This window comes from Trematomus bernacchii, unplaced genomic scaffold, assembly GCF_902827165.1.
Source record: "Trematomus bernacchii unplaced genomic scaffold, fTreBer1.1, whole genome shotgun sequence".
Classification (NCBI taxonomy): domain Eukaryota; kingdom Metazoa; phylum Chordata; class Actinopteri; order Perciformes; family Nototheniidae; genus Trematomus; species Trematomus bernacchii.
Genome location: NW_022987803.1, coordinates 4,154,114 through 4,180,779, shown reverse-complemented (window position 1 = coordinate 4,180,779; position 26,666 = coordinate 4,154,114). Strand labels below are relative to the sequence as shown.

The window sequence follows — 26,666 nt, the reverse complement described above, 5'->3', positions numbered from 1 at the left end:
CCGGCTGCGATCGGCTATTCTCGTCTACTTTCGAGGCGAGCCGCAGCTCGTCTCAAACAAGCCTTTTTTTTCGTTCATGTTCTTAACTAATCCGGATGTGACCTCTCTAGTCAACATTGCGTCACCACGTAAACGTAGCTACGCTCTAGTGCTACGCGCTGGAGCTGGGTGTGAAGATGGCGGACGAGGAGGCCGAGCAGGACCATAGTCCTGAGAATTGTGTCAGTGAAACGATTGGGGAACTCAGACAACGGTTGCAAGAACTGCAAGAAGTCGTGGTTAGAGACAGTGGAGATTCCTCAACCCAAACCTCTTCTGAGTTTTGCCAAGAGTTTTGTACGGTAAGATATTTCCCCTCACATACTCAACGTTAGCCAACAACATAGCAGTTAGCATTTTAGAATAAAGGTAACGTTACGTCTGGATAATTCCAGGGAGATGTTTTCTACGGTCACAGAATAAAACATTGTGCAGTGGGTACACTTTGGTTAATCGTTGTAGAAGAAATTATAAAACTTTGAACAATTCAAAAGGTTAAACAGATAAAACGCATTCTGCCTGCTGATATGGCAAGCTACGCTAAATAAGCTACTAGCACACGCTAGCTCAGAGCTGTATCTGCAGGAGGTAACTAAAGCATTGGTAGCTGTAATGTTATCGCCTCTAAATCTAGTAACATGTCTATAAAACTATATAAGTCTATCATATATTGATTCCATCAAACCAATACTACCCCGTTGGCACGCTTGGTTCAGGGTGATAGCGTTAACTATTCCCAGTTATCAGCCAAAACAGTTCTGCCTGCAGATAGCAAACGTTAGCTTGTATGTTTAGCAACATGCGCGGGCACGAGAGCATAATGTTGCTGGTCCTCTAGCTCTCGGGTGAGCAGATTTAATTGGTCTTGCTTTGTTATTGCCACTGTTGAAGCCAGCGCCCCATCATTTGCTGTAAGAACAACTTGTACTACCTTACACTAAATGTAGCGAATTTGATAATAACTTCACAGGAAAATAGAGTATTGTTTTGGTGTGTACGTGCCTAACAGAACGTACGCTTTTGCAGAAATTGCACGCCGTATACCACCGTAGTTGTATACCAAAACAATTGCACCTAAATAAAATCCAGTCTGCTTTGATTCCTGCAAGTTGTCATTTGCACAATTCACTGTCAGAGATGTGTGTAGCTTGTTGTGTGATCCTATGAGAGCACAGAGGGCGGATCTGCACCAAACATCTCCACTGACAATCCTGGGTTGGAATATGTCCATTGAGAGAAACAGACTACAATGTGAGATTGTTGAGGTGACATCCAAATATGTAGCCTACAAAACTATTATTTAATCAACAGAAGACATGTTTGAAAAAAAATTGCCTTTTTTGAGGGTTGCACAGGACAACTTTTCAAATTATTCTATTCAAATGTTTCTATTTACAGGACCGGAGAGCGAACATGGACCAGAGGTTTCCTGAATGAATTACTATTTAAACAAATATATCTTTGATACAGTTTTATCAATACACATAAATAATTATTCTTGGGCGTTAGTATAATTACCTTTTTTATGTATCTACTATACATTTATTTTTCCAAATATTTATTAAACAATAACACACATTTGACTGGAGGATGCAAACCAGGTGACGGTTTCAACAGCTGCATGCTACCTTGTACAGTGTAAGCTTGTATTAAATACAATGAATATAAAATAATAAAATAGTTTGTTTTTTATTGACAGGGTACCAATGTAAAATTGAATCCTGTTATTGAATGTAACCTAAATATTACATTAACAAAAACTGTTCCTCTATGCTCAAATATGTAAATACCTCCCACCCCTACATGGGCATCTGGGACAGACTCAGGAAATCTCTTCAGGTAAACCACTTGCTTTTAGTCTAATCCAGGGGTACTCAAATACAAATCTTAAAGGTAAAAAAAAAAAGTTTCAATATGACAAAGGTCCGTTTATTACGGTCATTCAAACTTTTAAACAATTGCAACAAGATTCTTAACACGAGGTTGCAACAACAAAAATAATCTGTATGCAGCAGTTTTCATTGTTATTGTGTCTGTGCTTGATCCCTCAGAGTCGCAGTGTAAGAGCTGCACAGTTATGAATAAAGGCAGCTGCACCCTCTTTCATTCAGCATTCCCATTATTGCTTTATAAATGTCTTGCCCCCTTGTGTGTCCACTGAGGTTCGTCAGGCCCAACACATCTTCAACAAACTCCCCCTTTGCCTCATCATAAAAACTCACAAACACCAGCAACTGAGCATTGTCAGTGGTGTCAGTGGACCCATCCACAGCTAAGGAAATGCACTGTGCATTTTGTATTCCATCACAAAGCTGATTAATCAAATCACCAGCCAGTATTTATGTTCTTCTGGTTGCTGTGGAATCTGAGAGGGGGATTTGCTTGATTTGACCTGTTATTTCCTCTTTTTGTTTGCCTTCAAACATGGTCTCATCACTTCAGTCATGCATTATTTTATACTTCAGTTATTATCCAGTGGAATGTCCTTACCTACTGGCCTAGTTAAATCAAAGTGGTTACTTTTTTTTGGCTGGGCAGTGTAGTTTTACACACCGCCTTATTTGACTTTCTCAGGACTTAAAACTCTTTTTTTGGGGCAGACCCCCACAAAGAAAAAAATATATGTACACGCGTATGGTCATCCGTGAGCAGAGCATCAAGTTGACATGTCTATTACAGCTGAATGCGGCGATTACCATTTTGTTCAGCAAAACGCCTCACAAACGTATTAAGATCAACAGCTTTAGTGCGTTTTGATTCAATGCTGAGTACAGCCAAACTTAACAGTCTCTTCTCTGTCATTGTAGACCGCAAATACCTCATTCCTTCAGTACTTGGGTCCGAATGCTTCTCGTTTTGCGCCGTCCCATTCAAATGAAATCTCCGAGAATCATATTTTCGCGCTAGGGACGGGGGAGGGGTTACAAGACGTGCATCTTGTGCTGCATTCACTTGCACTCGGACATTTGACACTTTCTCTCATAAATGTCAGATGAGCCACAACCTTTCTTTCAAAACAAAGCTGCCAACTTGGGTGGCAAGGCCTATTTTTAGCAGTTGCCACCCCGGTAGGTGAAACTAGGCTACTAGCTACAGTACAGATGCAACTAGATGAGCTGTTAACTCTCGCTCTGACTTTTTTTTTGTTAAACTCTCGCTCTGACTCAGACAGGTTGAGAGAGACGACACGACACACGCATTTTTCCCACCCGTATTCCGCGAAGACCCGCCCTACTGTGCCTCTGATTCGCAGACTGTTGGTGGGGGGAAAAAACGCTGACGGGATGCTGAATGTGATTGGACCAAAGCGTTGACAGACACACACAGACAGTGGAACAGTCTGACATGCAGAGCGCTGTTTGCAGTGGACATAGCGTTGTGGCGATGTCTCGCAGATAACACAGATTAATACATATGAAAAGTATAATTTGCTCAGAGTCCAGAGACAGTTGTGGTTCGGTCCGGACCGGAGTCCGGACTTTGAGGATGCCTGGTCTAATCCATTTGATTTATGTCTGTGTTTGACAGAGATGGGACCCAGAAACATGCTGACATTACTGTTTACTGAAACAATGGGGTCTAACTGCCCAGGGGCCTCATTTATAACGCCTTGCGTAGGATTCACGTGGGAAAGTTGCTTGCGTAGTACAAAGCAAAAATATAGTTACACGTTACGTTCACGTAACGCCCATATTTGCCTAAGAAACGCCCATTCATTCATTCATTTTGATTGACTGCATGAAGAAGATCGCAGGAAATTACGATAGAACAGCTAAAAAAGACATCTCACACCGTGTCAGATTTTGGTTATTTTGGGGAGGCCGAGATAAATAATATTGTTTGGTGGATGCAGTTTGAACCAGAGTAGCAGCATGGAGGTCGGATCGTCACCAAAATAAATAAATAAATAAGTGGTCCGAAAAAGGTTAATGACAAAAAAAATAGACATAACCTTCCTCGGGCAGTGTGTTTGTACCGGGGACAGGAGACACCCCCTTGATGAGAAACGCTAAGAAATGATCGAGGGAGGCGTGTGGCGTAGTGGGTTGTCCGTAGGTGTTCGGATCTGGGGGTCACAGGTTCAAACCCCACTGCAGTCAGCATGTCGTTGTGTCCCCGAGACACTTCACCCCAAATTGCTCCTGTGGGGATTGCCCACAGTATTGAGTATGCAAGTCGCTTTGGATAAAAGCGTCTAACAAGTAACATGTAATGTAATGAATACCTCCAGAGTGGAGTCATGACGACTGGATCTGAATTATTTTTTTGTATTTGGTGGTTTGTGTTCCAGCTTTCGATCAGCAACTATATATCCATAATCCACCAGTTAAAGGAAATACAACTAATGTGTTATGTTATATTAGCTGTACAATTTACCACATATAGTTTCCATACCTCCTGTGTTTTACGAGCGACTTATCAAGTCTTGGCAAACGGCATAAAACACGATTAAACGTGATAGTAGCCTATATAAAACCATGCTCGTATATACAACCTATAGAAATGCAAAACGGCGTCAGTTTAGACCTAATTCTGTCCTCCTGCTTACCGCATCATTTATGAGAAAACATTTCATAACATTAACACAACATATTCGAGGTGGTTTTAAATAACATATCCGTATTTATTTATTTCTCCAAGTTATGTTTTTGTGTGCACTGAGGAGTCTCAAACAGGCGTTTGTTTAATCATTTAAAGATTGGCTTTAATCAATGTTTGAAAATGAATTCTTCATATATGATAAATGAGGTAACATTTTATTTATGGTATTATTTCCACATATTTCTCTCCATTCTTCCTTCTGCCAACGGTGTCGCAGTTTCTCGTCTCTCCCGTTGTTGTGCTTAGTGCGTATGCATGGGTTAGAGTTTGCGTGGAGGACCGCACATTTTCTTGTCAAGTTAGTATTTTATAAATCGCAAACATTGCGTAGAAACTGGCCTACGCCATTTTTTTGAGCGTATATCCCTTTATAAATGAGGCCCCAGATAGTTATTACTTTTATAATTAAAGGTGGGGTATGTCATTTTGGAGAAACCAGCTTGAGTGCGCTAGAATTTGAAAATACCATTTCCTTACAGAGCCCATCCTCCAATACACACGAATGCGCACATGACCAATGAGGGCACGAGATAGATAGGCCATCCAGTTATTTTAGCCGGGCCGGCTCAGATGATTGGTCGTGCATTTTACAGCGCTACGGCTTCCACTAGGGATGTGCATCTCCATCACTGAGGCCGATGCGATGCTCATCTCGATACGTTGCCAATGATACGATGCATTAACGATACATTTGAAACACCATACGATACGATTCACCCCTGTTGCGATACAGTTCGATATGATTTGATTCAACATTATGCGATACGATGCGATTCAACACGATGCAAAATAATGATACTTCAATATAGGGCTGCTCAATTAATTGTATTTTAATTAATTAATGCAATTACGATTTTGGCTTGCAACGATTATGAAAACAACATAATCGAAAGAAGACGATTATTTTTTCAATTTTCAATTTTTTTTTTTTTGGTTTTTCAGTTGAATTATACTTAAAGTTCATGGTAATCAACTGTTAAAAACATACTGTTCACATTTTTCAATAAATGAATGTTTTCAAAGTAAATGGATAATCGTTTTTAATAATCGTGATATCAATTATTGACCCAAATAATCGAGATTATGATTTTTGCCATAATTGAGCAGCCCTACTTCAATATGGTACGACAGAGGATTTTTGTTTTATTCCTTATATGCAGCAAATCATAAATTAACAAAAAAGTGCTTTACATATTTGGTTCTCTCTACTAGTACTGCGCATCCCATCATGCTGTTTCTTTTTTACCTTTTTTTACCTTAAAACACTCTCCAGAGTACAGTACAATTGTATAACACCTCACAGTTAAACAATGTAAGGATGCATTGCCCATGATTAACAATGTGCAAATAACTACCATAGTGCAATGCCCATACAACTGCCAGCCTGATGTGCTTAACACTCATTCATAGGCTAACTCACCAGTGAGCAGAAAGCAGTGGTTTCTATAGGAACAATAAAGAAAATAACCTTTCACAAACAGGTATTTCATAACTGCTTACAATTGTAAGGAAGACATTTAAACTATTATTGGCAGTCACAGGCTGTTGTAAACTAAACACCACTCTCTCTGACAGAACACCTCACTGAGTGATTTAACTCATATGTCTAACTTTCAGGTTTTTCTTTTCAGCCGCAGACCCCATGTCGCCTCTTTATGTGCGTCGCTAAGTTCCTCGTACTACTTGTGTACTTTAAAGCGGCACGGCATCGTTTACAATTTGCGAGCGATTTTTCAAGTTGTCCGTCTTTCTTGAAAAATCCGAAGTGTTGCCAAACATTTGATTTGTAGGTATTTTTCGGTGCGCTGTGTTTCTCTTTCTCCTCGACTTCCATGTGTGTTGATAACTGAGACTCTCGGCCTCCGTAGTGCGAAGCAAAGATCAAAGATCGTCTCTGCTGAGTGCTGACAGGATGAGAGGATATTATATGAATGAATCGTTTTTTTACCGATGCAAAGGCGCTACAATCGATGCATCGCGAGTTCAACCCAAACTGTAGATGTGCACTCTTTCAACCGGTGCACTCGCATCTTGAACGTTTATGCCGGTGCACCGATGCAAATCTTAACATCCCTGGCTTCCACAGATTACATTTTTTTATGTATTTATTGTCAAAGCATTTAATATATTCATTGCTATCGGGATGTTAAGAGCATTCCATGGAATATAACAAAAAGTGTTTCTGAAATCAATTACATACCCCACCTTTAAGTGCATGAAATAATTTAGCTAATTTTCGGAGTAGGGGCAGTTGTCTGATCTCCGGCCAGTTCTAGAACGTTTACTTGAGAAACATTTACCCAAAGACAGACTGATGAATGAGTAAGCACAGCGAAAGAATAGACGAACATCCCAGAGCATTGGAGTCACACCTCCTCCATCAGTGGTCCAGAGTTCATTTCTTCTTAACAAGGGGGGTTACTTCACAATAACATGCCTTTTAATCAGGAGATGTTTTCTATCAACCATACCCAGGACTACGACAAGCTCCACCAGTAAAGTGCTATGATGCAATGTATGTGGTAAATATGTTCCAGTCTTTTAGAGCCCTTAAAACGCTTGAACATATTAGACCCTCCAGAAAAACGCGATTATGCGATCGCATAATTTACCGCATAATCAGCAAAATGGCGCAGATTTTTAAAAGGGCGCATATTTATTAAAAGGTCGCATAATCCCCGCATTTTTCCACACAAAATTGAGGGGAAAAAAAGTTAACGTGAAGTAGTGATGTCATCAGCTCGCGCAGGTAAACAACACCGTAGAGTGAATGTGTGGAACTCACACGAGAGAGAAAACAACAAGATCAGCGCCATATAGATTATTATATACTATTATACTATTATTATTATTATATACTATTATACGGCTCTGACCAAGATGAACAAATCGAATCCATCTCATTTGCCTACGAACATTTCTGCTAAAGACCGGGCAAAGCAGTACGCCGATGTCTTGCACGAAAGTGGGGGGAAACTATTCTGCACCCCGTGCAACTGTGTGTTGGAGCATAAGAGAAAATCGACGGTGACGACCCACTTTGATTCATTCAAACATTCGAAAATGCTTTCTGCTGCTGCGGACAAGAAAGCCAAACAACTCGCGTTCACCGTGGCATCAACCTCCAAAACCCTTTCGAGGGCTACAAGAAACGAGGTTTGTAGCCTACAAGATTGAAGCTGGTCAGATAACGAACGAGTAAATAAACAGAATTGTGTGTGTGTGTGTGTGTGTGTGTGTGTGTGTGTGTGTGTGTGTGTGTGTGTGTGTGTGTGTGTGTGTGTGTGTGTGTGTGTGTGTGTGTGTGTGTGTGTGTTGTGTGTGTGTTGTGTGTGTGTGTGGTGTGTTGTGTGGTGTGTGTGTGTGTGTGTTGTGGTGTGTGTGTGTGTGTGTGTGTGTGTGTGTGTGTGTGTGTGTGTGTGTGTGGTGTGTTGTGTGTTGTGTGTGTGTTGTGTGTGTGTGTGTGTGTGTGTGTGTGTGTGTGTGTGTGTCTTTGTGATGTAGCTTGCTTCTAGTATGCTTGTTTATCATAGGAACTCTTTAAAAGGGCTCACTTTCATTCAGTAGTAGCCTAGTAACAGGGTGTGGGAGAAGAATCACCTTTTTTCCACCTCCCGCATATTTCGCAACTTCACCGCATAAAATCACATAAAAACCCCGCATGTTTAATTGCATAATCAAGGATTTTAGCCGGCATAATCAAGGATTTTAGCCCGCGTTTTTCTGGAGAGTCTAACATATAACGCCAATAAGTAAACGTGCAACACAAGCTGGATACGGCTATTATGTACAGACTTATGCCGTTTAATTCGTCTAAAAATATGCACGCGGACCTGATACGAGGGAAGAGATTTAGAAGAGGATGCTGAGTTTGCCTGGAATTGTCATGCAAGTTCCACAGTTTAGGGGCCCTGACAGAAAAGTCCCAGTATCCTCAGTGATATAGGCCAGAAGTATCTGAAGCAGCATTCAGGGTCATAGGGAGTGACACTGACATAGACAGGAGCGGGGTTTGAAAACAGAATCTCTAAATAAATTCCAAAACTTGCAGAGAAGGACATGTTAAGTTCTGTTTAGATTTTAGCTTTGACATAATCACATATTGTTTGTTGTATCTAAAACATTTTCTTTTGTACATTTGAGAATAAATAATACATTTAATTGCACAACAACATTTGATGAATAATACTTAAAAAGGAAAAGTTATTAATGATACTTTTCTTTGCTGTGTAATTGGAATGAGTTTGTCTGTATGTTTAGGAGTTATTCACAGTGTAGTGTAAAGCCCAGAAGTAGATTCTGTGGGTGGAAAATCCCAAGTGTGTAGGCTGAAGTTAAGACATCTGAAGCCGGGAGCCTTCTCTGTAAACGGAGCCGTTTCCCTTCCCTCCAGACAGCTCTCCCCTGCAGATACTCAGTCTGACTGCATTAGCTTTTCTGACCAAGGTCAGCATGAATTTGTATTATTTCCAAGATGGTAATAAGCAGGAGTATTTAGTAACGCTGATTCTTTATTTTCTTATGACTAAGTCATTCAGAAATGCATATCTAACTACTCCATTATTTAGAAACATAAACATGTTACAGAATAAATTGAATATTAATTGTGAATTAGGCTTCCTACAATAGAATTAATGATTGCCTGCAATGTTAGCTTTAAATATGTGTGTCTGCTCGAAAGAAAACTACACTGCCTATCAAATGAAGCTCTTCCTAAACTAACCTTTGAGCCGTCATTGTTGCGACTGCTGTCCAGGGTAGATGACTTGTATATAGAAAAGGACTTGGAGAGCAGGCGGTAGATTCATCTTTGCGTCTCATCACCAGCGATATCTAAACAACCAATGTTTGTAAATAAATAAATAGTTTACCAAAGCACACAGTTATTTGGCCTTTTGATTTGTGCTCCTAAACCTTTAAAATGTAGCCTACAGAACCTAGAATGCATTTTTCACGTCGATGCCAGTTTTCTTTCTAATATCATGCATCTCTCATTTGTACATTAGGCGCTTTCATACCGCAGTACTTTTCCCACAAAGGTTCATCAGAACTTAGTTCATGAGAACTCTTTAGTTCTCATGAACAGTTCTCAGATCGCGTTCACACCGGAATAAGTTCCCTGGGGGAGGATTAGGCAAATGAAGCCGCTGACGTCACTTCTTCTTCTTCTGCTTTGGGTTTACTGGCAGGCCACAAACAACTTCACGGCGTATACTGCCACCCGAAGTCCCCGGCCGGAAGTCCCCGGAGTTGGGGACTGGCTTCATTAGAAGCTGCTGGGACTCCCAGCAGCTTCTACTGAAGCCTTCCGAGTAAATCGCCAGAACCCCGACACCTCCTCATCTCCACCGCTCCCATGTTTTATTTTGTGTTGCCATAAGTTAGTCTCTCTGCGTTTGTGCGCTGGGCTAATGCTAATGCGAGGATAATAAAATGGTGGCTTCACAAAACCTTGGTGTGAACGCAACATTTCGGAACTATATCGGAATTAAAGTGGGAAAAGTACTGCGCCTATTGGCAGGAATATAGAATATCGCTGTAGAGAAACTAGTGTTCTCCTTTTTTAAAATCAATGAATAATCTTAATATTGACTGAAATGTTCAGACAATCATATTGCCCATAATAGTGCAACCCTACTTATCGGTAACCTTTATCGTACACCTTTGGACAGAACACAACTTTGGTCATTGTAGTTATCGATGTGGTCAGACAATGGGACGTGTTTAAACAAGTCAGCAGTAAAGATGGGAGGTCAAAGTTGAACCCGGTGTCGGCTCGTGAGGCTCACACTTCAGGGATTGTAATGATGGATACAATAATTCTATAAAAAGATGTCCCTTTATTTAAAACAAATTGTGTTTTCTTTTTGTTACAAAGTGCATAGTTTTGTGTTGACTCCTGATGGGGAAAAAGTTTCAATTGGAAATAAATATTTTCTATAAAACTTCAGAATGGGTTTTATGACCAGGTTTACACATACAAGGAATTTGCTCTGGTATAAGTGGTGCTTTAAAAAGAAACAGAAGGAAGAATACTTAGCAAAAAATATAATGCTATCATAACGACTATTTAAAGACTATTGTAACAAATTGAAAATAAAGACAATATTTACACAAAATATTATTACGTGAGAAACTGTGAGTACCGTAAACAATAATAAAACATGACAGATACTGTATTTAAAGTGGAGCGCTGTGCTGATTTAAAAGAGGTAGTGTGGGGAAGAAATGTGCTACATGTTCAGGATTTATAATTTTAAAAAGAACAAGATACTGTTCACATGATGTGCATTAATGTAATGCATAATGTTTTTCTGGGGTGGATACAAGTCGGTGTCAGTGGAGGTCCCGGGCCTTTTTAATCCATCTGTTTCAAGATTGAAACGGATGGTAAACGTTTTCAGTGCAAACAGGATCTGTTAAAGTGTTATTTAGTAAGTGACGGACTGTTCCCTCTCTGTAGACGCTGCTGGAGTGTGCAGGCCGCTGGAGGATACAGGAGGAGCCTTTGGCCTTGGTGGAAGTGTACATAGTCGCTCTGCACAGTTACGCACAAGCTTCTCCTTACCTCTCATTGGAGTGTGGAAATGTTCCTCTTGTGGTTGAGAAGCTCTCACTGTAAGTACCCCATAAAGATGTAATTAACTGCAGATAGATGTATGGTTTAACGTAAAGTCAATCATCAATATGCTGGATGCAACCCTGTTTCATAAGCTACATTTGAGCTTTCTTAGTTAATTCTGTCAAAGTTAAGTTGCCCATGGTTAAAAATCGATGTCATGTCTATGTTGATTGCTCATGTGTCCTTCAGGAGTCTATTAGAGCTTTTGCTCTCACTGAAGACAGATGTTCCTGATGTCTTATGGAAAGAATACAAGTCTTCTGTACAGGTAAAGCAGAGTATTCTCATTTGGATTTTTCCATGAAAATAACACTGTCTACCCCTCAGCTTTTAAAATGTCCACAAACTGCATTAAACACTGTTAAAGGGTATTTAGATTTAAGTAAGGAAATAGGACTTCAAACTTTATTCACTCCATCATATTCTGGGTTCACAGCCTTTAGTTGACCTAATTAGATTTCCATAAACTTGCTTTTTAATTGCAATTCCAACTCTACCAAAACCATGACTATGTAGACTTGAACTTCAGACACTCACTCACCTTCTGCATTGTGTCTGGAAGTCATGGAGTGTTCCTGTTGTGTGCAGTTTGCTTCCAGTAAGCTGCAGGAGAATGGACTCCCCCAGCTGCCCCTGCTCTCTGCTCTGGGCCAGTATGACGGAGTTTGGACCAACTGGACCCTGCAAGGCCTTCTGTCCAAAGAAATCCTCCAGACTGAACAAGGTCAGTAATTGTTCTGCTTTTCAGACACCATACACAGGTCATGGCCGTTATTGGATCACGTAAATAGAACAAAAAATGAAGGGAATAATTGTAAAATAAATCCTTGTGGAGTATTACATTACTCATATGAATACATTTAGATTTTTGGAGTTAATAAAACAAACTACTTGGCAGTTGTTGGAAATGTCCACAAACATGAGCACCAGAGTGTGTAACACACACACACACAGAGATATCCAAAGCAACATGACAAAATAATTCACGCAGTGATGAGGAGTTGGGAGATGTACGGGGAACATTTACTTTTTTACTTTTCCTTTCATATATAAATAGTTTATATTCAGTTACATATTTGATATATATTTGATAACCTGACGTCAGGACGGTGGCGCTACGGCTATTGGGCCAACTCCACCAATCAGGAGGAGACAGCCACGGCCATTGCCGTTCGAAAGCGCTGGAGACGCTGTAGTACATATACCAGGCCTCTAGATGGTGCTGTTGCTCACAGAATCAACCCTTGCAAAAAAATGTCAAATTGAGCGAAATGAGGCATGGCTAAAATGCATGATCTGTTTGGTATTTTGAAAAAAAAAAAGTATAAATATGCCTTATATAGGTATGGTCCTATACTATATTATTCAAATATAGCATGATAGGTCCACTTTAAGTAAAAAGGCGTTCATAGCAGGGTTTCCGCTAGGATTTTTTCTCGCCGGTCAAATGTCCGGACAGAATTTATTTTACCGGACAAATTTGAAACTTACCGGTCATGTTTCAATAATAATAATAATAATAAGAATTGTGTAGCAGAGTTTCCGTTAGCAGGTAATTACTATGACCGGATATGCTGATGTTTAAAACTCAGTTAATGGGAGTAATTTTTATATTGCTTCGAAAAATTCAGATTAATTTTTCAATAAATGATTCCACAAACAACATAATTATTACATTCAAACAAACTACTTGTAGTAGATGAAGTACATTATTCAAAAGTTTACATTAATTTGAATAATAACACGGGAGAAACGGATCCTCTCTTTTCCTCTCTCCCTCCCTCTCTCCTGACAGCCCATCAGTTTCTCAGTGGGCGGGGCTTCAGGTGATCAGAGCTGCGTGTCTCCGTCAGACTCAGAAGCTGATCTCTGATCTCTCTCTCGCGTCCGGTTATACTTCACTCGCGTTTATGTCCATATCGACCAGATCCAGCTCTCCTGATCGGCCTTTATAGAGAGCACCGATCAAACTATTAAGAGTGAATATGGGCCGATAATGACCGGCGGCCAATCGATCGGAGCATCCCTAATTATTACTGGACATTTTGACCGGCACCCACCTTAGTCTCACAACATTCTTGGAGGATAAATATGATGTGAAGGGCAAAGTTGTCTACACGTGAAACTGGATGATTTGGGTATTGTACGTCTCATAACAAGTGTGCAAAATGAGTAAGAAGTCAGCAGGGGTGTAGTGTTTACACTGTATTTGTCTGTGAATAAATGCTTCAACTCCACAAAACCGATCAATCGAGCTATTCTCACGCCACATGCCGCTCCTCTGAGTTTACCTGGGACAGACAGCTTTTCTGGCAGGGTACTCTGAAAACACAACTTATAAAATCTTAATAAACAGATCACTTATACGTTTTCCTATTGTTTTTCAGTTGAGGAGTTCTTGGTGCAGGAGGGGCCGGTGCTGTTGGAGATGAGGGTGAAGCAGCTGATTAAGGATGCTGAGCTGGAGAAGGGTGCCCTGCTGGCACAGGCCTGCTCCGAGTGTCTAGCCTTCCAAGGGAGGGGAACTTTCAAGCAGATGCACCTCGTCTGCCTCTGTGCTACCTCAGAACAGGAGAAGCTGATGGAAGAGGTGAGGGCAGCTGAAATGAAGTTTAACCTGTTAAGCACAACACAACAATATTCACGAAACTGTGTCTCAGGGCTTCTTAACATTTAACAACCTATTAATGTGTCATACCCACTTAACGGGAAGAAACTCAGCTATCAGACAATATTAACAATTTTTAGCTAAACGAAACACAAGGGTAATACCAAGCCTCTGAATTAGCTCTAAGCAAAAAAATGCTAACACACTTAGCACAGAACTCACGGTAGCGATCTTTTATACTTCATGCAATCTGCACAAACTAGATATCATATGAAAGCTGAGACTCCACAGATTCCATTGGTATAAGTATCATCACTGTACGACCAAAAGAAAGCAGCGAAGCCAGGAAAGACAACACACATTTCACTTTACGGTGCCAAAACGGCAAATACGTCTTACCTTTGCTGTTTTCTGATCAAAAGTTGTGTTCAAGGGCATTAAAACGCATATAAACGCTGCTGAAGGTTAATCCAAAGTCTCTGTCACTTGATTACTGATAATCCATCATAACATTTATGACAATAAACTGAGTTTTCATATAGAGTGTATCAGATCTTCCGGTTTTGGGCATGCTGGCTGCGCATCACTCTCATTCACCAATGGGTAATGTTTAGATGGATTTAGGAACTTCTCTCTCGATTCTATTGGCTCCAACAGTTCAAAAGAGGTGTCAATCATCAAAATCGACCAATGGGTTCCAGAGATATGGCAAATCCACCCAAATGACCCAAGAGGTTTTTGTTTTTTTCTAAATCTCTCTAAAAAGGTCAAATGTCACTTGTTTTGCATCAATCTTGATACAGGGTACTTATTATATGTTATAGTTTGGATTCCTAAAGCTTTTAGTCTACTATCCCATCATTCAAAGGTGGTTTTCACTATAAGTAATGGTTTATTTTTGGACGGAAACTATCATTTACATTTTTTTACTATGTTCAATCTGAATTTACTTTAAAATAAAAAAACATCTATATTGATTCTGACTTGTCTACATCCAACTCACAGGTTTATCATTGCTTTGAGAACAAAGATTATTAATTTAACCCTTTTAGAAGTGAAGATATAGTCATTTGTTCTGGGAATGTCATTTAAACGCTACAAGCTACCTCTAATTTAAAAATGATTTAATAGACTGCTACTTTTAAAATAATTATATATATATCATTATTTAACTTTCTATAATGGTGGGATGGAGGGGTAGTATGCAATGCTATTGAATGTATATTTTTTCTGATTTTGAAGTATTTGCTAAGCTGTCCACATTGGAGGCATTTTTGATGACTATTGGTTTTAAATATATCTGATGCTGAAGCTTGCGGGTGTTTCCTTAAGTCGACATAATGCACATTGTTCTTCAGTGAACCCTTCTTACTGTATACATTGTGTTTATCTGTGCAGCTATCAAAGGAGGATTGCCGAGATGCATTAGAGATGATCTGCAACCTGGAGTCCGATGGAGACGAGAGGGCGGCTCTCAGCCTGTGCTCGGCCTTCCTGACCCGCCAGCTTCTCCAAGGAGACACAGACTGTGCTTGGTAAGGAGACGCATGCTAGACCTTTTCAATCTGCAGTCTAACAAGGCTGTTTTTTATCTCACTAACTAGTATGCACTTTTTTAATTAATTGTATTTATATATGTATATATATATCTTAGTAATACAATGTTGACAGTGTTTGTCTGAAATATTTCAGTGTGAAGAAACATAAAGTTGTGTTGGAGTTACATGCAGAACATGTCTGAATAATCAGTATGTTGTTAATCCACACTGCGTGTCCTTGGTTTATGAACCTGTTTGGGTCATTGTGGTTTGTATAGTTAAGAAATGTCGTCATAATCATTCATTTTGAATTTGCAATGAATCCCCTTACTTCAAACCAGGGAGCTCACTCTGTTTTGGAGCAAGCTGTTGAAGAGATTGGAGCCGTCGGAGCAGGCCTTCCTCGACCGATGTCGCCAGATGTCCTTGCTTTCCAAAAATGTTTTCCATATCCTGTTCCTTATCAAGGTCATACAATCAGAGGTCAGTAATCAATCTGCTGTTTTGGTATTATCAAAGTGTGGCCACCCTTAATGACATGTTACACTCAACAATCATGTTTTATTGTTGTCCCCCACACAACTTTCCAATACATTGATTCTATCTTGTGCATTTTTTACATTTAAAGCAATATTTTTAGAATCAAATTCTCACTGCATGTGTGTTTGAGGGTGGTTATTTTAGCATTTGCAACAAGGTTCAACTTTTAATCATGTGAATAACATGAATTCATAAGAAGACCCAGTTTCGTGGTAAATAAATTCCAACCGCACAAATAGAAAGTCATGATAATGAACTATTTCACCGTCCCATTTGTATAATCCTTAAGTTTGAAACCTTTCCAGAATGATGTGGTTATCATCCTGCGTTTTGACATGCAGCCATGTTTGCTTACATCAGGCCTAGGCACTACTACAACAAAAAGACGGAAAATACAAAGTTGATTTAGTTTTTGATACAGGTATTTGATAATGAGCCTATGGATGAGGGTTGGATAGCGCAGACTACAGACACTGCCCCTGCCTCGAGGAGAAAGCTGTAAAAGCTACCTTTCAGGTCCACAGTGGGCCATTCTTACAATATTCTGCATTGAGTACTCCTTACATGTACTCAAAGGTCAAATGTGTGGATTTGCTATGAACACTGTATCAAAAATGTATATTTACTCTGATTCAGAATATTCATTTTATTATGAATGTAGAAATGAACTAGCAAACAAAAGTTGGTAACTTTGCCATACAGCTCAACACTGAATGATTTAGTTTAAAGTGTTTTTATCTTTTATTAATAGTCTTAATTAATAGTGCTCCACATGTTTGGCAGCATGAAATGACTATTCTTCCTCTTTTTTCGTAGATTGACAGCGTTGGACTTCCAGTGTGCATCGAGATGTGTATAAGGGCTCTGCGAATGGAATCTGATGATGGGAACACCAAGGCCACTGTGTGTAAAACTATTTCCTGCTTGCTTCCCACTGACCTGGAAGTGAAGCGAGCCTGCCAGCTGACGGAGTTCCTCCTGGAGCCAACAGTGGATTCATACTACGCCGTGGAGACTCTTTACAATGAACCAGATCAAAAGGTAGATGAAGAGAAAAGGCCTGTTCCCAACTCTCTACGCTGCGAGCTCCTGCTAGTTTTCAAAACCCAGTGGCCTTTCGACCCGGAGTTCTGGGACTGGAAAACACTTAAGCGCCATTGTCTAGCACTCATGGGTGAAGAAGCTTCAATTGTTTCATCCATAGACCTGCTAAATGAACCCGAGGACCCCGAAGAAGAGGACGATTTCAGTGAGGGGTTTACGAATATCCCGGACCACTTAGGCAGTGGCACCTATGAACTGAAAGATGTAAAAGACAAAAAACTAAAAAACAAAGAGATGAAGAAACTGAGAGAAAAAGGGTTAATCTCTGCCAGGTTCAGAAACTGGCAGGCGTATATGCAGTACTGTGTGCTGTGTGACAAAGAGTTTCTCGGCCACAGGATCGTACGCCATGCACAAACTCATCTTAGCGGTGGAGTATACAGCTGCCCAATATGTGCTCAAACCTTTACCTCAAAAGACACATTGCTTCCCCACGTAACATCCCATGTCAAACAGTCAAGCAAGGAAAGGCTGACGGCCATGAAAACAACCAAGCAACTGTCTGATCCTAAAACAGCTGCCCCTGTTATTGCAGCATTACAGGCCAAGTCAGAATACAAACCTCGTAAAAATGGTGACTCCTCGGGGAAACATTTGAGGTTGAATGCTAATGTCAGAGTGTCTAGGCCTTCCATAGAGGGTGATGAAAATGTGTGCCCTGTTGGAAAATGTAAACGGAGCTTCAAATTTTTCAAAAACCTCATTGCACATGTTAGAGGTCATGGGGACAATGAGGAAGCTATGATTTTCCTCGAAATGCAGAGCAAAAAGGTTGTTTGCCAGTACTGCCGCCGCCACTTTGTTAATGTCACCCATCTTAATGACCATTTACAAGTCCACTGTGGTGTGAAGCCTTACATCTGTATTCAGTTGAACTGCAGGGCAAGTTTTCTGTCCAACACTGAACTCTTTGTACACAGGAAAACACATTCTGTTTTTAAGGCGCGATGCATGTTTCCAGAGTGTGGAAAGATTTTCAATGAGGCCTTCAAACTCTATGACCACGAGGCACAGCATTATAAAATGTTCACGTGTAAATTTGCAGACTGTGGAAAGGTATTCCATTCCCAACAACAGCTGGATTTGCACCACGGGGCCCATGCCCCTCACAAAGAGGAAAGTACGTCTCCTGATCACATCTCACTGAATACGCAGCGAGGCCCTTCGCTCATTGAGCAAATGCTTTCCAACAGCACTCCCATTAAACAAGAGAATTCCCAAGAAAACGGTAACTCGGAGAGCACGGTTGATTCAAATAATGAAAGGCTGCCAGTTGCAATTGAGAGTTTGATGAAATCTTCCGAAGTTCCTGCGCAAACCTTAGGACTAAACACTGTAAAACAAGAGCCCCAAAATGTGCCAGTTTCAACCACCAGTTACACACAGAGTATGAATAATTCTGTGATTCAGCCTTTGAATTCCCAATTGTCTGATCCTAATGGACATAGCCATGGTTCAAGTGGCCATTCTTTTGATAGTATGCGACCGCCCCAACAAAATCAGCCGGTACCTCCATTTAAAGCTAATGTAATCTTGCAAGCCCAGCTACAGCCCCATGTGTTTCACAGTGCTGTAAATACTGGTCTAACAGCCTTCAAAACTGGCGGCAACTTAACACTGCAGGTGCAGCAAGAGACAATGTGTAGTAGCAACCTGTTAGGGCTGGCCAAAAAATCCATACAGCCAGCAATGTCACAACCACTTCCTCCAACACTAGCCCCTCAGCCACTACATGGGAACAGATCGGAGAACTCTGTGACTTCCTCAACTAGCACAGGGCCCCCTCCAGGACAGAGAGAGCGCTTTCACTGTGCATTTGAAACATGTACAAGGAACTACAGCTCCCCCAAAAGTGTTGCCAAGCACATGAAAGCGGTTCACTCGGAGTTCTATGAGAATTGGAAAAAAAATCGAACTAAAATCAAGACAACTTATGCTGCGGCACCGAGCAAATCATCTGTTGGACATCTCAGTTCATTTGTGCCAGTTCAGAACCAGCAGGGCGACGGAGTACCAGATGGTGGGGTTCACAGGCAGAACGTTATCCGATCACCTCCTTATATTAATATGGGTGCACGCTTAAACTGCACTACTTTACACTCCCATCCCTCAACTGCCCAATATCAGAATGCTTCACTCTTGATGGAAAACGTTTTAAATCCTATTGTTGTCTCTCAGCTAAGAAGTGATACAAATCCAATAACTGCACAGTCCCAGGTTCCAGTTAATCAAAATTGGAACTTAGTCCCTGGAACTAAACAAATTCAAAACTGTGGCCCCTCCCAAGTCTATCCATCTAACAAACATGTGATCTCACAAGTCAATTCTACCAGTGCTGCTCTGCCACGTAATCTCCCATCCTGCTCTATAACTGGCTCCACCATAAACAGACCAGCGCAGTCAATGCAGTCACAACTAATGGAAAATGCGAAACATTTCTCTGAACAAGCGGAAGACCTTATTTTGCCACATGCTTCACAAATGCAAAGCATCTCCGGTTCCAGGGCACCAGAACAAACTAAATCAATGCAAAACCATCTGCAGTCTCAATTTTCCTCTTTAGACAATGCAAGCCAAAACCACAGTAACAACCAACCTCAAGCTACCGTCATCTCTGAAAACAATCCTGCAAATCAAAAGAGACCCAAAAGAAGCAGCAGGACCAAATGGCCAGCTATTATCAGAGATGGAAAATTTGTTTGTTGCAGGTGTTTTAGAGAATTCAATAGTCCAAAATCTCTCGGAGGCCATTTGTCCAAGCGTACAATCTGCAAACCATATGACGAATCAGAACTGAACACAGACCTGCCATCATCATTTCTTGACTTTCTCAATTCAGAGCAAGCGATTAGGGCTGCTCAGCCACAGTCATCTTCCAGTCCTGCTGCTGTTTATCAGGAGAAGCATGCTCTGTCAGCAGCACATGTTTCAACAGCTGCAAAAGTCTACCCCGCCCGTAAATATTCAAAAAGTAAATTGACAGAATCTAAGAATGGTGCGTCAAATGATGACATTCTTAAGCAGATCAAGACTGAACCCAATATGACGGATCTTTTTGTGAACACACCTGCTTCCCAGTCATTGTTTCAAAACTCTTGTGTGTCCTTTTCAGCTGGTGAGCGCTTGCCAGGGAGCTCAGTCATACAGCACACAGAAAATGTTGCGCTGAAGCAAGAGGACAACTTGTTTAATACAGCCCATTATCCTCAGCCAAGTGCTGATGCATTTGCTGGAAGTGAATTCCCCGACCAACTTTTCTCTCAAATTCTCACAGAAAATGCTGACATAACCGTTCAGACACCAGATTTTAACTCGCCGATGAAAACGTTGTTACCTGATAGTCAGCTCAGTCCATCCACAAGCAGCAAGCAGGCTGGGACGCAAAGGAAGACAACTGATCAATATATTAAAAAGAGACTGCGGGAGCAGATTTTAGCTGGTGACTTTCAACGTAGAAACACCTTAGGCCATTCAAGCAACACTGACACGAATGCCAACTCAAAGAGTCCCATGACTTTTGTCCCAATGTGCAATCCTTCTGATAATTATGGACTTGGTCAAATGTTTTGCGATGCAAAGAGTGACCAAGCTAGTCTAGGAGAGATCATGCTAGAGAACTGTACAATCATCCCAGGAACCGCTGATGAAATCAAACAACTACTGAACACGCAGAGCTTTACTGGTTTCAGAGAGTCCTCCACACAGCTGCAGGAGGTACTGAACCCCACAAGCGTCCTTGCAACTTATGCAGATCTTGACCCAACACCGTTATCTGCTAGCCAGTACCAGCAGATGACAGAAATTCAGGGTGCATTAGAAAAGCTCGACTTGGTCAGAGAAAGATCTAATCAGGTGTTGGCCCAAATGAAACAATATAGCAATAGTACAGTCAACACAGGATCCCCAACGGTCTTTGTCAAGCCTTTTGCTTGTGAGGATGAGACATGCTCATTTGGCTCAATGTCAGGTGATGCTCTTTGGAGACACCTCTCCAAATGTCACAACTACACAATGGATATGGTGAATGTGGTTAAAAAAAGGTATGGCCAATATGCTCCTTTCCAGTGCCATACTTGTCCTAAGAGATTTACTCGTAACTCAAACCTCCGTGCTCACTACCAATCGGTTCACAAATTATCTCTTAAAGAAATCACAGATCTAGATATGTTGCGCAGAGAGGCCACTGTTCAGCAACGTGTTTCTCCAGCAGCTCAAACCACAATGCCTACTCATCCAGCAACTCCAACCACAATGCCTACTCATTCATCAAGGAAGAAAAAACCACCGCTCTATTCACTTAAAGATTCTGTGAAACTCAATACCCCATTAAAGGCATTTGTATCACTAACTAACATTAACGTAACTAATCTTACATTTGCAGATGACAACCGGTCCACAGTCATTCAACCCTTGCTAACTGCTCCCATGCACAATCAAGCAACGACTCTACCAGCGCAGGCTCATACATCTACGTCAGCATTTCAGTCAGTACCAGAGCAGGCTCATACATCTACGTCAGCATTTCAGTCAGTACCAGCGCAGGCTCATACATCTACGTCAGCATTTCAGTCGGTACCAGCGCAGGCTCATACATCTACGTCAGCATTTCAGTCGGTACCAGCGCAGGCTCATACATCTACGTCAGCATTTCAGTCAGTACCAGCGCAGGCTCATACATCTACGTCAGCATTTCAGTCAGTACCAGCAGGGATGGCAGCACCACAGTTGTCAAATGATCCGCAAAGAAACTTGCCCAAGATGCCCACTCAACGCTCACGTGGTCAACAAGGTAAAGCCCGTTTGCCCAAAGTATCAACTCTTCTCACTCAGGCTTTATCTGCCACGCCACAAGCTAATGGGCCTCCATCTGTCGACAAACTATCTGCAGTCAACAGGCCGCCAACAGTCAAGACAACTATATACAGAACCAAGAAGACAAAAAAGAAAAAGCCCAAATCCGCTGATGCCATGAGTCCGTACAGACCATATTGCTGCGTTCATCAAGGTTGTGTGGCAGCCTTCACCATCCAGCACAATCTGATCCTCCACTACAGGGCTGTTCACCAGTCTGCTTTGTCATTATTGGAGGTGAATAAAGAGCAGGACCAGAGTGACCAACTGGAGGATTTCATGGATTTTGATGATGAGAAGGAGGAGGAGGAGGAGGAGGAGGAGGAGGAGGAGCAGGAGCAGCCAGAGGCCGAGATCCCACACATTTCTGAATTCAGATGTCAAGTTAAAGACTGCTCCAGAGTTTTCCAAGAAGTTCCCCACCTTTTGCAGCATTATCTTCAGCTGCATGAGTTCAGTCTCGACAAGGTTGGCAATATCTTGTCAAGCATCAAGCTCGGCAAGTTTACTTGTAGCCACCAAGAATGCACAGCAACATTCACTGCTTTCTGGAAGTATATCGGACACGTCAAAGAACAGCATAAAGATATGAAGTTGGCCAAACCTGATCTTAATGCCTCTTTCAAATGTGAAGTTGAAGGCTGTGACCGTTCATATGCCACAAAGTCAAACCTGCTCAGACATGTCATGAAAAAGCATAATGACCTGTACCTGGATCAACTCAAGGATCAACAGATAAAAGAAGACCAGATGAAACAGAACTCTAAGACTCCAAGACTGCATTACGAAATGACCAAGACCAGTAATGGGAAGGAAAACATTGAGAGCAATAAAAAGATCCTCCAGAGGGGAAGTGAGACAAAGCGGGACAAGGCCAAAAGAAATCACTGGACTAAATATGGAAACCCCTCCTTGAAATCTAAAGTGGAAGCATCTTCAATGTGCACTAATAGATTTCCCCTACAATACCCCTGTATGATTAAAGGTTGTGATTCAGTCACGAGATCAGAACGTAGCATATTAAAACATTACATGGGACACGGACTGTCAGAAAAGTATCTGGAACAGCAAAGGAGTCACTTCATATTCTGCAAAAAGTTTCCCAGGCAGAAGTGCCACTCGATCAGGAGTGATGATTCCAAATCAGACAACACCTCTGACCTGTCGGACATAGAGGGGACCTCAGACACCGGCCTGGGCGGAGGGGAATATGGAAGTTCAAAGCCTGTCCTACGCAAAAGGACCATTGCAGACTCCCCTGTTACATTGTTCAACACCAAATTATCAACTGAGGAAAGTTCTGATGGCTCTGTGATGCTCAAACGCAAACGAGGTCGCCCGCGTAAACTAGAAGGCAAAGCAGTGAAACGCAAGAAAATTCCCCGCACAACCAAGACGGAGGTACTTTACAGCAGGGACGATGAATCAGACTCCTCTTGCCCCGCAGTAATGCAGGACGAGAACGCTCCGCTGGCCTCTTTCAAACCGATGGGCTTTGAAATGTCTTTCCTAAAATTCCTGGAACAGTCCAAAAAAAGTTCAGAGACATGCAGAAATACCTCCAGCACCTCTGTCAGGTTTAGAAATCGGCAGTTTTTGAAATCACTTAGTAAGGTCAAAATAGTACTAGATGGGGCCTTTTTAGGGGTCTCTGACCTTATGTTGAAACAGCTGCAGGACATGCGGCCCACAGTGGTATTGTGAAAAAATAGCTTACTTGTTTTGTTGTGGGTTTTGTAAAGCAGAATCTCAGGACTAGAATGAGTCAAATCTGCTGCCCGACATACTAGATCTTTTTTACAAATCCAATAAAAATAAGTTGTTTTTTAATGATAATGTATTATCTGTAAAATGTCTCTTTTTTTTTTTTTAATGGAAAAGTATATAGCATGTTTTTATTTATGGACTAGTATGTGAAAAAGTTACCTGAAATTCAAATGAGATCGACTTTTTGCTGTCTTATTGATCCCTGTGGGACTTCAGAAAAACAGACTCTGGACTGGATTGTATTGTTGTGTAGTTTGTGATTTGGAGATGTTGATTGTGCGTTGGTTATATAGTCTGAGATCACCCACTGCCACCAGCAGTCTTGTTATTAAATGAACAGTTTTATACAACCAGTTTGATTTGTTTGTTTTTTAATCATTTGCCATTTTGTTTGATACACTGCAGCTTTAGGGATTCATTTTGGATAATAAATAACAAATGGTTATATGGTATCTCTACAAAAAATGTTTTAGATACTCATCAGTATTTTTAAAGTTATTTGTGTTAGAAGTCGTTTGGATATTTGTTTTGCTTAGCTTGGCAAAGGGATTGTGAACAAAACGACACGCCTCCCTACGTTGAAATTCCATGTATCAACATTGTCTAAAATACTACACTAAAAAATCTAAAATAGTTTTCTTGTTTTTTTTTTTTAATCGATCTACTCTAAAGAATCATGTGTTTCCCAAAATGTGGAATTATCCTTTTTAAACTAAGAAATGCCATGTAGAACTTGTTAATGTGGTGCCTTAACGGTCATCTTGGTGTCGTGTCAGGCTTTTCCCCGTAGTCTTGAAGCAGAGAAGCTATTGATTTGTGAATTCACTTGGAAAAAAAGAAAAGAGCATATTAAGATAAAGGAGTATATATTAATTATTTAATATTGCACATGTTCAAAAACAAAAGTATAGCATTTGAAAAGTATGATCAAAAATGTAACACAATTCAGAAAGTGCACACATAACAAACTGGAACAATAAAAGAACAATGAAATATTTGCACCTTCTTGTGAGAGGTTTATTAATTGGCTGGATTATTAAGCTAGTGCTAAGAAATGCTAACAGATCTTTAATGATCACACTGCCTGTTAACAGTTTGGGAGTGATATACTGTCATTTTATTTTGTATACAGAGATAAATGTGCTTTTTTCAGCAGATCTCTTCAGAATTTGTCCAACTCTTATAATTTGGATTGAAACTAATCAGGACTCACGCAGGCCTTTGTAGGTGAGTTCTAACAGCAGTCTGTGAAGCACTGATGTCCTGCACCATTATCTGTTTAAATATCTTTAACAAAGTCAGTGTATTGTTCAATATTCAACTTTTTTTAATCCCATGAATTAATACAAGCACAATATATGGTACTGTTTTATTTTCCTTTTGAGTCAAGGAACTGAGGAAGCGTATTTTTGTGATTTGCTGTCTGCTCATTCTGGCGAAGCAGCAGCCAATCACATCTGTCCGGTTTGTCTCTGTTGACATTCTGCTGTAATAACACACTTGCCACCTAAAACAGAACTATTTTTCATACTTTTTTCTAGTTTTCTTATTGAACATTGTCCACCTCCATCTTTAAAGATAATTAAAAATATATAAATAAAAAAAATAGAAAAACAATTTTTTTAATTCTTTAAATAGTATATTAGAAATAAATATACAATAATTTAATTTGAAAAAATATAATTTATTTAATAAATCCATCAAATAATATTTTTTAAATATAATGGTAATTAAAGCTGCAAGCAGCGTTGAGCGGGTCTTCGACGCTCCGCAGGCTGTTGTCCGCACGTCGACGTCAGGCAGATGTCTCGAGGACTCGGCCGTTGGCAAACGTGGGAAGTTTCAGGCCGATCGGACAATGTATTTAGGAGTTACAGCAGTATCATAAACATTGTGTTTGATGGCGAGTGATCTGTCGCCATGGCAACGGAATTTGATGACACCCCATAATACGCCTAGATGTGTTGAGGGCTGCATCGTTATCAAACCTGTGAAGTTTTGGGCCGTTTGGAGCATGTTAACTGGAGTTATGAGAAAACCGTGTTTCACGGCGACCATTTTGTTACCATAGCAACGACATTTGACGAAATCTCAAAACTGACATATATGTCTCGAGGGCTTGACGGTTAGCACACATGTGAAATTTGAACACTTTTTAACTATTTACACGGGAGTTAAAGCAATATGGTGCTTAACGGCAAGAGATGCGTTGCCACGGCAACAGCTTTTGAGGAAAACTCAATATTGTCATATTGAGGTGTTGAGGGCCGGACCATTAACTGTCATCTGATGTCTGGTGCAGTTTGGACCATTTTCCATTGAGTTAAGACAACACCGTGTTTCATGGCGAGGGATCTGTCGCCATGGCAACGGCATATGATGACATCCCATAATTGGCGTAGAGCTGTTGAGGGCCGGACCATTAGCCATCATCTGAAGTGTGGTGCCGTTTGGAACCTTTTCCATTGATTTAAGACAACATTGTGTTTTTTGGCGAGGGATGCGTTGCCATGGAAACTTAGAGCTGTTGAGGCATGGACCGGTGATATAAAAGTGAAGATTGGGGGACGATGGGACCGTGTCCATTGGAGTTACAGCGACACCGTGTTTTATGGCGAGGGATGCGTTGCCATGGTAACGCCATATTAAGTAACATCAAATTTGACGTAGAGCTGTTCAAGGCCGCAGTGTTAACCATCATGTGAAGTTTGGTGGCGTTCTGAGTATGTCAGTTGGTGTTATGACATCATCGTGTTCCATGGCGAGGGATCGCCTAGCATCGAGCGAACGCGAACTTTGGCGCCAAATCACGGCTGCACCGTGCGAAAGAAAAAAACTTCTGTGATAACTTTGAATTGCCCATGTCTGGAGATGCTACCCGACGAATTTCGAGTCGTACGGATAAAGTCCCTGGGAGAAGATAGATTTTGCGCGGAGGACGAGAAACGCGATAAATTGCGTTTTTTCGACGCCAAATTCAAAATGGCCGACTTCC

At 40.9% G+C, this 26,666-nt stretch overlaps 1 protein-coding gene across 1 annotated transcript; it reads left to right on the top strand.

Moving 5' to 3' along the window:
• The first annotated feature begins 28 nt into the window (after positions 1 to 28).
• On the top strand, positions 29 to 24,305 carry znf292b (zinc finger protein 292b). The gene is made up of 8 exons (XM_034150570.1): positions 29 to 341; positions 11,105 to 11,259; positions 11,453 to 11,531; positions 11,852 to 11,987; positions 13,651 to 13,853; positions 15,270 to 15,406; positions 15,751 to 15,892; positions 16,766 to 24,305. Exons 1-8 carry the CDS (start codon positions 177 to 179, stop codon positions 23,606 to 23,608), a joined length of 7,860 nt encoding a protein of 2,619 aa, XP_034006461.1. The 5' UTR covers positions 29 to 176; the 3' UTR covers positions 23,609 to 24,305.
• Positions 24,306 to 26,666: the final 2,361 nt, after the last annotated feature.